At 34.6% G+C, this 13,999-nt stretch overlaps 1 protein-coding gene across 1 annotated transcript in view; it reads right to left on the bottom strand.

Moving 5' to 3' along the window:
• UGGT2 (UDP-glucose glycoprotein glucosyltransferase 2) overlaps positions 1-13,999 on the bottom strand; it is a 76,380-nt gene that overhangs the window by 43,452 nt on the left and 18,929 nt on the right. The window contains exons 8-13 of the mRNA XM_058018668.1: positions 11,534-11,634; positions 9,489-9,588; positions 5,579-5,639; positions 2,750-2,841; positions 1,658-1,808; positions 564-683 (exon numbers count right to left, since the gene is read on the bottom strand). Of these exons, the coding sequence (XP_057874651.1) occupies positions 564-683; positions 1,658-1,808; positions 2,750-2,841; positions 5,579-5,639; positions 9,489-9,588; positions 11,534-11,634 (625 nt within the window). The remainder of the gene's footprint in view (positions 1-563; positions 684-1,657; positions 1,809-2,749; positions 2,842-5,578; positions 5,640-9,488; positions 9,589-11,533; positions 11,635-13,999) is intronic.

The following is a 13,999-nucleotide window of genomic DNA, read 5'->3' as shown; positions in this document are numbered from 1 at the left end:
AAAGAACAGGCTGGATGAAGTTTTGCTCCCTGGTCATTCATTGCAGGAGAGCTGGACTAGATAACTTTTAATGATCCATTACAACCCAAACCATTTTATGATTCTATGGTTCGTAAGATTTCCTTTTGTTATTTTCATTGAAATCAGCAATAGCTGCTTCCCTAGCTTACTAAATGATACAGAATCCTATTTACAGAGGAAAAAATAAGCTACAAGAAAATAACCAGCATGCTTCATAACTTAAATATCTTTGTACCTCAGTTTACCATCTCTAAAGCATGGACAGCTACCATTACCATCCTTCATGCTTTGATAGTAGTGAATTTTCTATGTGTAGCATGGAAAGGAATATAAAAACTATTCACAAAACTCTGCCCAAATTCATCTGCAAATCAAACTAACAACCTCATATGACTCCCTAGATAAAGCAGTATTCACTACTCTTAGCAGATCCACATAGAAAACTTAACAATAAATCTAAAATGTGTATTTTTTAATAAATTGTCTGCCCACATATTAACATTTACATATGCAAAAAACCCCCCAAAGTTCTCCAAACTTACCAAATTATACAAATTTCGTCTAATCTCATGTAAAAATCCAGGAAATGAGGGTTTTAGCAGTTCCTGATAGCTTTCAGGCCATGTGCTATAGCTGTGATCTTGTTCTATATTATTAATCCACTAAAACAAAAAAAAAGCTGCCATTTAGAAAACATGCATTGAACACTGAGAGAAATAAGTGGGCATAATAACACTACAAAATGTCTCCCTTTCTTTTGTTAAATAATAACAGGAAATAGATTCTAAATTTTATCTTCATTTTTTCTTTTTAATCAAACTGTTTTTATCTGCAGTACACAATAAAACTAATACTGTATAGAAAAGGAAAAAGGACCATTAGTACTGTGTACAAGGATGTGAATAAAACCAATTTTTTTCAACAGTGAAATTACTTTCACAATACAAGCATCAGAACAATGTATCACACAGATATGTGTAACACAGCACAACCATCTTGTAATCCATGTACAGTATTTATCTTCAGAGTGCAGCAACAGAACTTTAGATAGATCAAAATAGCCAATTAACATGTGGCTGATCTGTTCCAGTCCCTTCTGTGCAAGCTGGGGCAAACAGAAGAGTGAAATGTGGCACCTTCAGGTGCAAGAAAGTAATATTTTAGTGCTGTAGTGGTTTTGGTTTGTGCATTTTATCCTCGTGCATAACCTCAGTAATGAAACCTGTGTAAATTTTGAAGAAGGGTAAAAATGACAGTCATTGGACAGCTAGAAATAAATACATAAAGTGGCCCAAAATTCACTTAGAAGTCTTGCATAATGACATATTATGTAGTATTATGTAGCTACATTAATTGATATAAAAGACAAATTGTATAGTTTGGAGTGTGCAACTACTCTAAATATATTTTTCTTTTCCTTTAAACGCACTATATCTTCATATTTTAATAAGGTAAAATCTAGAGAAAATTACTCATAAAAGTATTGAAGGAATATTACCCTTAAAAACATTTTAAACTGCTAATTGATCTATGGCCTTATGAAGAGTATTTCGACTGCAGTAAAAAAAAGAAAAACTGTTTCATACAGAGAATTATCAAAGCTGTAATCTCTAAATAAATAACTTTAGTTACTTACTATTATTGAAGAGTGACGAATATCTAGTGCATAGTTATTATCTGTTGGATGTACATGCAACCTCATAAATTTACTCAGGGTCTCCCCTTTGATTCCAAGTTCATGAAGGCCATGCATCACTTTTCCTTCCAGTTTAAGAGTCTCTAAAATGCTTTTCCAGGAAGATAAAGTACATAATGTCTACGAAGATCTCTTGTCATGACATAAAAATTATTTTTAGAACTAAAAACAGTCTTCATGTTAATAGTCTTAGGAATGTTTTCTCTTTATATTCTCCCACAGCCTAATGTTTAAAACAACATCAGTTAATAACACTATGCCTCTATGTTATTTCAAAACATATTTACAAGAGATTATACAATTCTTTAATTCACTTAGATTTATTTTATACAAAGCAATTTTATCCATCCTTAGTAAGAAGTGGCAGGACAGCAGAGTAAAAGCTTTCTTACTGCACTGTCCTGCCTGAGGCAGAAATCCATCCAAGCTGGGGTACCCTAAGAAGCAGCTTTGCAAGTGAGCAGAGAAGCAAACAACAAGTGATGGAGACACAGACGAACTCTAAGCCTGTATCATGGCAGAACTCAGATCAAACACACAGCCACACCCTAAAACCTCCCAGAAGACCCAATGGGACTCTGGAACATCTGCTGCAATCTGAAAGTTCACATTTGAGAATAAAAAACCCCTGAAGTACTCCACAGCAGCAAGATGGAAAGACTTTGTGACTGCCTCCATGTCTGTATGTTCCTGATTGTTAAGTAACAGGGATATGAAAGCATTACTTACTTGTTTATAAAGTGCTTTCCACAGCTTTTTAGAAGCACATGTTAGATTCCTTTCATTTCCAAACTAATTTGACATGGTGAGTTGTAAAATTATAGGCAAAAAAGAAAACATATTCCAAGAGAAAAGGCTATTCTCAACTACTTATAAAATGTCCATACCCAAAGCAAAACCACTGTTAATCAGTATTCCTCCTACTGGAACGCTTCCTTGCCCCAAAATGCAACAGGTGAGATTAGGACCATAAGCATAACTCCCCAGTATTATCAGTAAGTCTGTGACCATCAAACAAAATGTACATTTTACCTAAAGGGATCTTGAAAATCCAAGTCAATATTTAGGCCATTTAGAAATAAACGTGCTTCTCCAGGTTGAATTCCAAGTGTTTCATGGAAATGCTAAAAAGTAAAAAGTACTGCTTACTTATTTTGGTATATGTCTACATTAACATATATAAACACACTTAAGCAATTCTGTGAAACAGACACATCAAATCTCTTCCACACAATTTCTTTTTTTATCTGAGTGTTGGAAAAAATAATGACCACATATTTTATGAGTGCTATTTAACACACTTCTGATGTACAGATACAAATGAAAACAACCTACCTATACAAGGCAGACAAAAGGACATTCCCAGTGTTTGCCAACAGAAAGTGAAAATACACACATACAGAAATACAGCTTGTAAGTTTATAAATTATTTCTATATATCCATTCAGCAAAGGGAAACCTTACATGTGTCCCTCCACTTGAAACCAGCTTTCTCAATTACTTAATATCTCTCAATTCTGAAAAACCTGTAGTTGAATTGTTTCAGGAAATTAGGAAAAACAGACTAGAAACTTAATATCTCATCTAACAAAGGGCCTATGGAAAGAACACAGATGAGAAAGGGATAGAATCTTTGCTTGGAAAAGAAGAAAAGATCCACAACAAACAAATACAAGAGGAAGGTGGTATTTAGGGAGTAAAGCATGTATTATCATTTTCCTACAGAGAGCTCTGAGGCACAACACCATTCAGTCTGTAGCAAGATAAGTGACAGGAGCAACAGCAGCAGTGTATTCTAACTCATGACAGAAGGAGCAGTCAGATTTCCAGATCTGCCTTAATTCCCAACAGAGAAATAGAAAACACAAAAAATACACAAGAGAAAGATGTAATTTTTCCCAATTTAGCTCTCACTTGCTAAGCAAAGTAAGTGTGAACAAAAACTGTACTTTAAGAAAAGCATGCCTACAGCAAGCAACTTGGGCTCAGTATATCACTCCTGATATAAACCTGTAACTGGACAAACGAGAGCAAAAATAAGAGAACATTGAAAATAGTATCATTTCTGTAAAGCAGTGTGGTTACTTTCACACAGTTAAATATAAGTAGGAAATGCAAATAGGAAAAGAACTGAGCTGAACTGCACAATGGTTAAGGTTGGAAGGGATCACAGTGTGTCATCTGGTCCCATCTCCCTCTCAAAACAAGGTCATCCTAAAGCACACTGCACAGGATAGTGTCCAGATATGCATTCCTGAATATCTCCAGTGAGGGATACTCCACAACCTCTCTGGGCAGTCTGTTCCAGTGCTCAGGCATTCACAAAGTAAAGAACTTCTGCCTCATGTTCAGGTGGAGCTGCCCCACTCATCAGTTTCTGCCCGTTGCCTCTTGTCCTATTGCTCAGCACCACAGAGAAGAGCCTGGCTCCATCTCCTGGACACCCTCCCTTCAGATACTTAGAGTTATCCATAAATCAGAGGTAAAGCTCTTAATACAATTTTGATGCTAGATATTTGATTGTCTAGAAGTGCATTGACTTTGTCATAAAAACGCTGATGGAAGGAGTCTTCAGTCATCCAATACTAGAATTTAAGGCTGATAATATTCATGTAGGATTTTCTTGATAAACTTCACCAAATTACTGCATTGCAAGTTGTGAGTTCAGTTTAATGAGATTTTATTTTTTTCTTTTATCTATAGCAGTTCTTTGTCTATTTCTTGCTTAGGTATCAACTCATTACACCTAAATCATCACATGTCTTTCACTTCTAATAACTTTATTTCCTCCCATTGCATTTCCTATTCAACTTTCATTATCTTGAGAGGGAATCATCCAGTTACACACAGCATGGGATCATATCTCTCCTGCTGCTAGATGGATGTACTGCAGTTCAAGAATGCACATGACAATTTATTGTGCTCAAGCAGCACTGTTCAGGAAGTTTCTTTACTTTAATTCAACAAATTTTAGCTTTTAGCTGTCTAAAGGCCTTTAGACTACAGGAAGGATGTGACCTCACATGAAATTAAAACTTAGTGTGATAGGTGCATAAAATCCTCCTAATGTAGTTAATACATCAATGGAATCATAGGAGCGATTCAGCTGACCAACCACACATATCCATTGTAATTTGTTTCAGAGCCAAATTTTAAGTTACTTCTCCCAATCATTTCATTTGACCAGTCATTGATGTCATTTCACATGACCAGTCCTACAAGAATTGTGCCTAACATTTAACTGCAACACTCCCCTTGAAAGAAAAAATCCAAACTGAACAGAGACAGACGTAACAAATTCAACAAATATTAAGTGGCATCTCAGAAAAAATCTCAGATCAGTCAAAATCACAGGAACAGGGACTCCTCACACGGAACAAGACACAAAAAGATGCAGTGAATCAAGGATGAAAACAAAACCACCATCTGACACAAATGATGTTCAAAACACCTTGCAGAATAACTGCATGTGGGATTCTGGGAGTGTGGAAATCTTAAAGTTTGCATTTGCTGACCATAATATAAGCAGCAGGCTTAGATTCAACACCAAAGCCATAGAAAAAGTAACTGATACCTATTTTGCTTTCCCAGCACACAATCTGTGACTCAACACTCCATGAAAATTGTTTGGCCTTGCCTAATTCTGTAAAACCAAAAGAGAGAATGCAGAAAGTTTCACGAACAGCAGAAAGTGAAATACTTGAATTACATATTTAAATGTTACCTGTCTCACAATACATTTTTAAAACAATTAGCTCTTTTTCTTTAACAAAAACCATGAAAGTTGCTACAGTAAAAAAATCTCCAAAAGCAGCAATACAATAATAGTTCAAATGTCCATTGGAAGAAATAAAAACAAACCTTCTGATTTGCTTCTATTTCATTTTGCATTTTCTTGTCTACAGGTACTCTTGTCAATGATCTGTTAAAATAAAATATTTGTATCACTCAACCACCATATTTTTAAAAGAGCATTATTTTATATTAAATTGGTATTTTAATTAAACATCCAATGCACTGTAACTGAAGAATGCTGTAATTAAGTCTTAAAAAGAAGAGCAATGCAGTATCATAAATACTGAATTTTTAAGACAAATATAGGTCTCTTTTACTCTAGTAAACCCACGTTTCAGATTCAGGCTAGTTTTCTTTTTTTTGCAGAATTATCATCAATGTATTTTTTACCACTCAATCTTTCCTCATGGCTTATTTTTCTGGATGTATATTATAAAAAAGTAAGTTGTTTGGTCATCTAAATTATTACCTGAATACATACCATATTTGCATATTTTAAGTTAATATTACCGTCTCCATGGTACTCAACTTTACAGCATGGAGAGCCACAGATTTGTCTGGACAAAGGCAAGGAAAGCATGCAAACAATGACCACTTTAAAATTAGCTGAGACTTAGAAAAAAGAGATTTGCAGATAGAGACCCTTAAAAATGTTAAGCATTCACAGACAGAAAAAGGTTTAGTTTCCTCAGTCATTCCATCTTTTGAAGGTAACACATGAATTTGTCTTTTTTACCTCTGAATGTTCTGGAAGACTATTTTATCTTCCCCAGCCACACTGTATTGTATGTGAAGTTTATAATTATCGGGCTTATCATAAAACACTTTCAGAGGCAAATTAATCTCTCCATGTTTTAAAAAAACCTAAACCATATTAACTAAATCTGACTGTTCTGATAAATGCCAAAATAAATGTTCTAGTTGCCTATATGAACATTTTTTTTTCAAAACAGGACTGCACATGTTTTAGCAAATTTGTCCAGGGCTTCAAGAAAAACTGGAATCATCTTAAACCTGAAAGTTAACTAAGTAAACCAAGAATGACCCTGCTAAGCCAGTTTCAAACTTGTGGAAAATAAAGCATTTAATAATATAAATTCTCATCTCCCCCCTAAAGAAACTGATTTAGAATAGATCTTGCCAGTATACTCCACATTTCTCACAATATGTCAGAAATAAGACATAAAATCAGTTTACTTTAAATAACTATTCAAGCTTTCCAGACCACCAAAGAGACATACTGTAGGAGCAAACAGTATCATTTCTAAGCTTGGTATTAGAGAGTTCTGAAGTAAAAAATTTCAAAAAATACTTAAAAAACCTGAATTTTATCATGCTGAACTCAACAAAAATAGTAGGGCCAGCAGCTGTCAGAAGCACACTGGGTTGATAAAAATGCACAGATAAACAGGACAACCTGTAGATATCCAAATGGCTCCCACTGTGAGTAGTTGGGCAGAAAAATAAAACATAAATGGTAAAATAATAAAAAAGACAAAGGAAAATATAAAGGTGGTCCAATATTAGCAAGGAAGTAAAATACCCATCAGCAAAAGGTAAGCTTTAGATAGTTGTTCTAGTAATAGGAAAGCAATGCAAGGAATCATTGAACAGTTCCTTGTTCATGCATGGCAGCTGACATTGCAGGATTTTAGCATAATTTTATGGAGAAAGTGTGATGGTTGACCCTTGAAAAGGACACCCTACCAACCTGAAGTAACAAGCATACCTGTGAAAAACATCTGTTCATTTTGAGTTCTCTCTTTTGTTCAATTTGTTCAGAGCTTCACAAAACTTTTACTTATGTTTTTGTAATTGTCAAGTGAAAGACTAACTAAAGAGAAAACACTTCAGTGGCTGAAAGTAAATGAACACTATTTATCTTTCTACATGATGTAGGAATGTTCTTGAATCACCTTAAAGTTGAAATATTCTCTATAATTTTATGCATCTTTATTCTTACCTGGAAGAGCGTGTAGCCATATAGAATCAAAGGTTGAGGGGATAAAAGGGAACCTTTCACAGGGTCATATGTTAACATTTGTGAATGATTAATAAATAGCAAGCAACAGAGCATTATAGTACCTAATTATATGCTCTTCAAGAATGCAATAATAGGACAAGTATACAACAAATCAAAGATGAAAAATACCTTATAAAATGAATTATCAAAATGTTGCCATGACATATATCAGCTGGTACACTGTCTACATCTGATGACATTTTGTAAAATCTACCTCAGACTAACCTTTTCAACTGGAAATACTGAGACACAAAAATACAGGTGGTAAATTAGAATATGAAAGAAAATTTCAGAGGAATGGTATATTAATTTTTTTTAAGGTCTAAGGAACCCTGTTTTTTAAGAAACATGCAGTATTTTATTTTCATTACGTCAGTTCTAAAATTTGCATACAGCCTTCTTCAACCAAATTTTGTGTAAAAAAAATGGTTGTTTTCATATAAAAACTGTCTGAAACTTACACAGTTAAAAATACTATTATTATAATGATTGGCTATTTATCTAAAGTGTCTAAGCAATATCTCTTCATTTCCTGTTTATTCTAGTTTTGTTTTTTTTCCAAACTAGTATTTTGATTGATCAGGTTAAGCACGATTAGACTATTAATGAAATTTAGTCTGTGCACTATTTTACACAATGACCCTTTAAGCTGTCAATGTAGACCTACTAAATTTAAGTTATTTAAATATTTGTAATCTCTCATGTTAAAATAACATGCTAGATTAGCATGTTAGAATAAGTCATGTAGGACAGAAACAGTGATTCCCCTTTTAACAATTTTAAAGTATTCTTATACTTTTACCCAGAAAATACTTGAAGAGTAGGTGAATTGAGCTCTCTAATGCCACAAATACACAACGGGAGTTGGAGTGGAATGTAACGATTTAATGACTTGTAAAATCCATGATTTAAATGTCACCTGGCACACTTCAAAATGACTTTTTTCCTGTCCTTTAAAGAACAGAACTGGACTTGAAGTTTGACATTAAGTACGCTTCCACTATCTCCTACTGGAGAGCTGAATTTTCTGATTGCTAATCTAAGTGCAAACTTATACCATACTATTTCATAATAATTATGCTTCAGGCATTTTAAAAGGCATTTTGCTTCCTTGACACAAGATGTTACAATGGTAGTTTTTCCATTATAGTGTAGATTTTCTCCAACAGACAATCAGGGGTGACAATGAAATACTGTGATAATTAAACAAGAGTGGCAAAATGTGAAAGCACGCTGCGTTAAGAACCCTATTTAGCATCATATTTAATTCAGTAATTCAAGCAAATATTGCTGATAGGATTACATGAAGAACTTAATAAGTATGAAGAAAAGCATTTCTCAACTACAGTACTACTGGCTTACAAGAAGAACAATTTTTCATATTCAGATAGCTAAAATCACAACATGTCCATTTATTTATTATAGTCTTTTGAACTTTTATTTAGTAATCTGTTATGGAAGACAGATCTTCCCCAGTAAGAACACTACCATACAACAGCCAGGACCCAATCTCAACAGCAACATTGTGCTTAGAACTAATGTGTGTGGATCCCCATGAAATTTATTAATGGTATTTTGCCTCTTCCCACTGTGACTAGTTCTGCTACGAATTGAACAGAAGTTTTCACCTGGGAAAATATCAGTCCAGTGAAATCCATGAGAACTAAGAAATGATTAGCATGTCCTAAAGTAATAGTAATTAGCACAGCCTCAACTAATGATTAGCATGCCCTCATGGCATCTCCTGCATCAGACGAACATTTAAGAGACTGATCATGAGCTCTCCCTGGAGTTATCTTCTACTCAATGAAATTGCCTGGAATCCATCTAGCAAGCTGTTGAACATGAATATGTGACTGCAGGATTTGGATATAAATCTGTATTACTGTCATTACAGTCAAATACAAACATTAAGATAGCATTTGAAAAAAAAAAAACAACTTAATACCATACCTGGCTCTTATTGGGAAGTTCTGAGCAATGTCTTTCATTACTTTTAAGGCGTCATAAACAGGGGTAGACATAATTCGAGTAGCTGCTTGAAAACTAAGATCTAGGATGGGGGAAGAAAAATAAAATTAAAAAAAAAGGAAGGCTGAATCAAAGTGAATAAAACATTCCTAGTTTAGCCTGATAAAATACTTCTTGGATGAAAAAATAGGTGAGCGAGAGGTGGAACGTTAACTTCTATTTCTTAATAATTTTACCAAGAAAAGAAATCAAAAGTAGGTTTCAGGACCCTTTCAACAGGCAAATAAGTTGTGATCTGTTGAAGCCACAACAGCCAACTGCTGCTATTACTGCAGATAGTGAGGAAGCTGTAAACTTGGGTCATACACTTAAAACCCTTCATAAACTGTTAATAATTTCCATTTTATGCTGAACAGCTAGGATCCAAACATTCTAATACCACTGATGCCAATTGACATCTTTTTACCTCCTTGGTTATCTCTGGTCAGGGCAGTCACTTACAGACCTCCCCTTACAGCACCCTAACACAGCTGAGTGCTGTGTAAGGCACCTTGAGCAAAAAGTACTTACTAATTACTTACCTAAAATATAAAAGCTCTTGAAAGACAACTCTTGAATGGTGTTTAGGTTCATTTATAAATAGAAGTATGCCCTATAGCTGAAGTAGTTTTGCTTAAATTTAGCTAGATTTTTACTTTGAAGCTAATTAAAGGAAATCAGAGAGAAGCTGAGCCATTAATTCAGCCACTATAATTAGTCATTAAGAATGATCTAGAGAAAGCACCCTGTCATGTCAGCAGTAAGGGTATTAAAACAACTGCACCAAAAAATGTGGGGGCTGAAAACTGAATATCCTGCACCATAAGCCACTACAAGTCTTCCTGACATAAATTAACAGCATTCCAACACTTAACTACTTTGAACACTAAGAACTGGTTCTTTGGGGAGCAGCACCAGTTTCCTTTTTCATATATGTAGCCATAACACCACAGAAAAGACTACCACTAAACAGAGACGTTGTACTGCCTTTTGAAGGCAGGCATTAAAGGGACTGAAGTTTCATGGCTGCTTCAGCTTGAATATCAGCCAAGTGGCATTCAATCACACACAAAAAGAACAATAGTCCAACCCATTATTTTGTTTTCCAATTTTTTTTCCAAAGTAGATTTCTCAAGAGAACTTTAAAGCAATATTTTTCAATAGTTTTTAACTTTGGACAAAGATAAATCCCGCAGTTGAACTTCACTGATAAGAGACTGCCCGCGAACTACAATTATCTCACACAGCTAATATCAGACTGGACATTGCTAGCAAGCTCTGTAACATCAGGGTCCCAAAAGAAACTGAAGCTCAGATGATTGCTCAGTCTCCTTCACTGCACTAATATAGAGGCAAACTGATCAGGTTGTCCTCTAAAGCTGAAGACCGTAAGAGGGAAAATTTACTTGCATAAACTTGAATATTGTGACATTTTATGAGAGATTTATATTTAATTCAAGCTACTGAGTGTCCTGCAAGTCATCAGCACATAAGCTTTAGCAACCAATGCATTTGTTTTCCTTTTCTACAGGAAAGCTTTCAAAAGCATGTTCTTCCACTTGATACTATGTTTTAAAAAGGCATAGATGTGAACTCCAGTATACTGATAAAATTTATAAATTAAAGGAAACAAGCTGTCCTAACATGTATTTCATCCAACCTAGCAGTTGTGTCAAAATTATATCTTTTGCCTGACTTCCAAAAAAAGTATCTAAAACAAGTGTTAATACCTGAGATGATACATAAGCCAGAAAAACAGGTAGTATATCTCTCCATCTTATAAAATTACTTAAATGTTCCTTGAATTTCTAGCATACAATACGAGGTATCAGAACATGCCTTTTAAATACTTAAGATATTAAGTTTTTTTTATGAAATTATGTCTCTTCTTTTAAAAGAAGCTTTTATCATAATGTCAATGCATTAAAATAACAAAAGAAATATTAAATAGAGTACAGTGTTCATTAAAAATAAAATACAATACATACCCTGCATCTCCCAAACCTTCAGTGGTTCCATGTTGTTAGTAGTTTCAATCAGATGTTTTTTAAACTCCATCAGATTGTTTTTCAGGTCAGGATGCATCCGTCTACAATAAAACATTTTATTACAAAAAAGAATCAATTACATTCATCAGTGTCTGCTCTTATCCACAGTACTGCTCACAGCTAATGTTGTGTTCTTAGGATAACAACCAAGAATGAACTTTAATTTATTATTGAAACAAAAATATGGATTTTGAGTGAGAAAAGGTGATTTCTGAGGGCTAAACCCCAGCTAAAGAGAATCATAGAATCATTTTGGTCAGAAAGGAACTCTAAGGTCTGTCACAGACATCTTTTGTGAAAAATCCTTTCTTTAGGATTTTTCCCTCTTCTGGGAAGCTGAGGCCCCAGAGAAAGAATGTAAACAATGGTTATCTGCTGCTGTGGAATGCAACAGGTGCACCTGTGATTGGCCTATGTTCCATGTTTACAATTAAGGGCCAATCAGAGACCGAGCTCTCTCTGGGACAGAATCAGAGAGAGCTCCTTTGTTTATTCCTTCCTTTTCTATTCTTAGCTTAGCAGCTTCTGAATTTTTCTCTCTATTCCTTTTAGTATAGTCTTAATGTAATATATATAATAAATTAATAAATCCAGCCTTCTGATCATGGAGTCAAGATTCTCATCTATCTCTTCACCCCTGAGGAAGCCTTGCAAGCCCGGCAACAAAGGTCCTTAAGTCCAACCATTAGGGCAGCACTGTCAAGTCCACCACTAAACTATGTCCCTAAGTGCCATATCCACCCAGGCATGGCAACTCAACCACGTTCCTGGCCAGCCTGTCCCAATGCTTGACAACTCTCTCTGTAAGGAAATTCTTACTGAATACCAGGAGTTCACTTATTTTGTAGTGATGTGTCTCAAAACCTGCCACATAAATTTAGATGGAATAAATAAAGTCAAAGATGGAACAGTATTAACATGCCATACAGGTTACTGTTTATTTAGCTTGCTATAGGATGATGTATAACTAACTGTACCTTAACTGTACTATATATTGACTGTAACTGAATACACTCTTTGTGGCATTAACTACAAGAGGTATAAGCAATACAAAGTTGAGAATATGTTTTTTAAACTAACAGCACTGACAAAATCAATCTACTGAGCACACAAATCATCTGTCAGAGCTAAAGAACATGGTACACAAAAGCTTAGCTATTTGTTTTGAGAACATAATAGGTAGGTAAAGAAGTTTTGAGGACAAGTATTTCAGAGCCTGCTGTAAGATATGCTTGAAAAAATTCTCCATTAAATTTCTAAACATTTTATGTCTTCTGCTTGCATTCATAGCTACTTCACAGCTGAGAAAAGTAAAACTTTTGACATGGCTGTAACAGAGAGACAATTTAGAGACTACTGAAACATCTATTTCACCTCATGTATGAAAAGGAGAAGAGAAAAAAACCCAATGAATCTAGAAACAGTGTCAAAAAGATAGAATTATCTGACAGCTTCACAAATCAGTCACAGTGGAGAATCAAGAGTCTAAGTATAGCTAAACCTAGCAAAACACAAGAAGAAAAAATGCTCAGATAAAGATATGGCATAAGCATTTGCTATCACCTGCTGTGCAGAATCTCAAACATATAGGTGAAACAACAGGGAAGCCGCATGATCTGAGTGCACTTCTACCTCAACATGTTTGAGAACAAAAAGACAGGAAGGGAGGGGATGGGCTCTCAAGAATTTAGACAGAATTAGCAGCTCTGAACTCTGAGATTTACAGTTTAGTGACAATATTTACAAACAAGTTTTCTCTTTGTTTTAAATAACAAGAGAATGACATCTAGAGAAGAGCCACAACCTTTTTCTTCTTTGCTGAAGAAAAAAATTTATGATCCACGACATGGATCTGTTACAGGAAAAGGGAAGCACTTTGCATGACTGATACCACAAAATGAATCCAGCTGAGGACTGGAAGGAGTGCTCAGTAGGGTAACATTCAATTTCATTTAACAGACTGCAGCTTGGAGATAAGAGTTCCTGAGGGAAGAGAATACAAACTCAAACTCCAGAATGAGATGGTATCTATCATAAGCCCATCATCCTAGAAGTATCACTCCTTAACTCCATGAAATCTATTACTATCCTTCTTAAAAACACCTTATGGAGATACAGCTCATGTGTTTGGATTCCTTGTGCTACTCTTGCATTTTGAAAACCAACATTTTGATTCTAATTACCTAACAAATGTGAAATCACCATGTTCTAAGTTTTTGTTAGTGTTACCCAGGCAGATAATTTTAATTTTAAAAGTTCACTGTATAGAAATTAGAAAACTAAAAGCAATAAATTTAAATTAACAGAATAAATAAGCTTGCATCTTTATGTTCATAGGACATAAAAAAAAAATAAAATTAATTTCCACCAATGAAATACTTTCCAACATAAATATCAATCATTCTA

Source organism: Melospiza georgiana, chromosome 2 (genome assembly GCF_028018845.1).
Source record: "Melospiza georgiana isolate bMelGeo1 chromosome 2, bMelGeo1.pri, whole genome shotgun sequence".
In the NCBI taxonomy this organism is placed as follows: Eukaryota; Metazoa; Chordata; class Aves; order Passeriformes; family Passerellidae; genus Melospiza; species Melospiza georgiana.
This window is presented reverse-complemented; position numbering and strand designations above follow the sequence as displayed.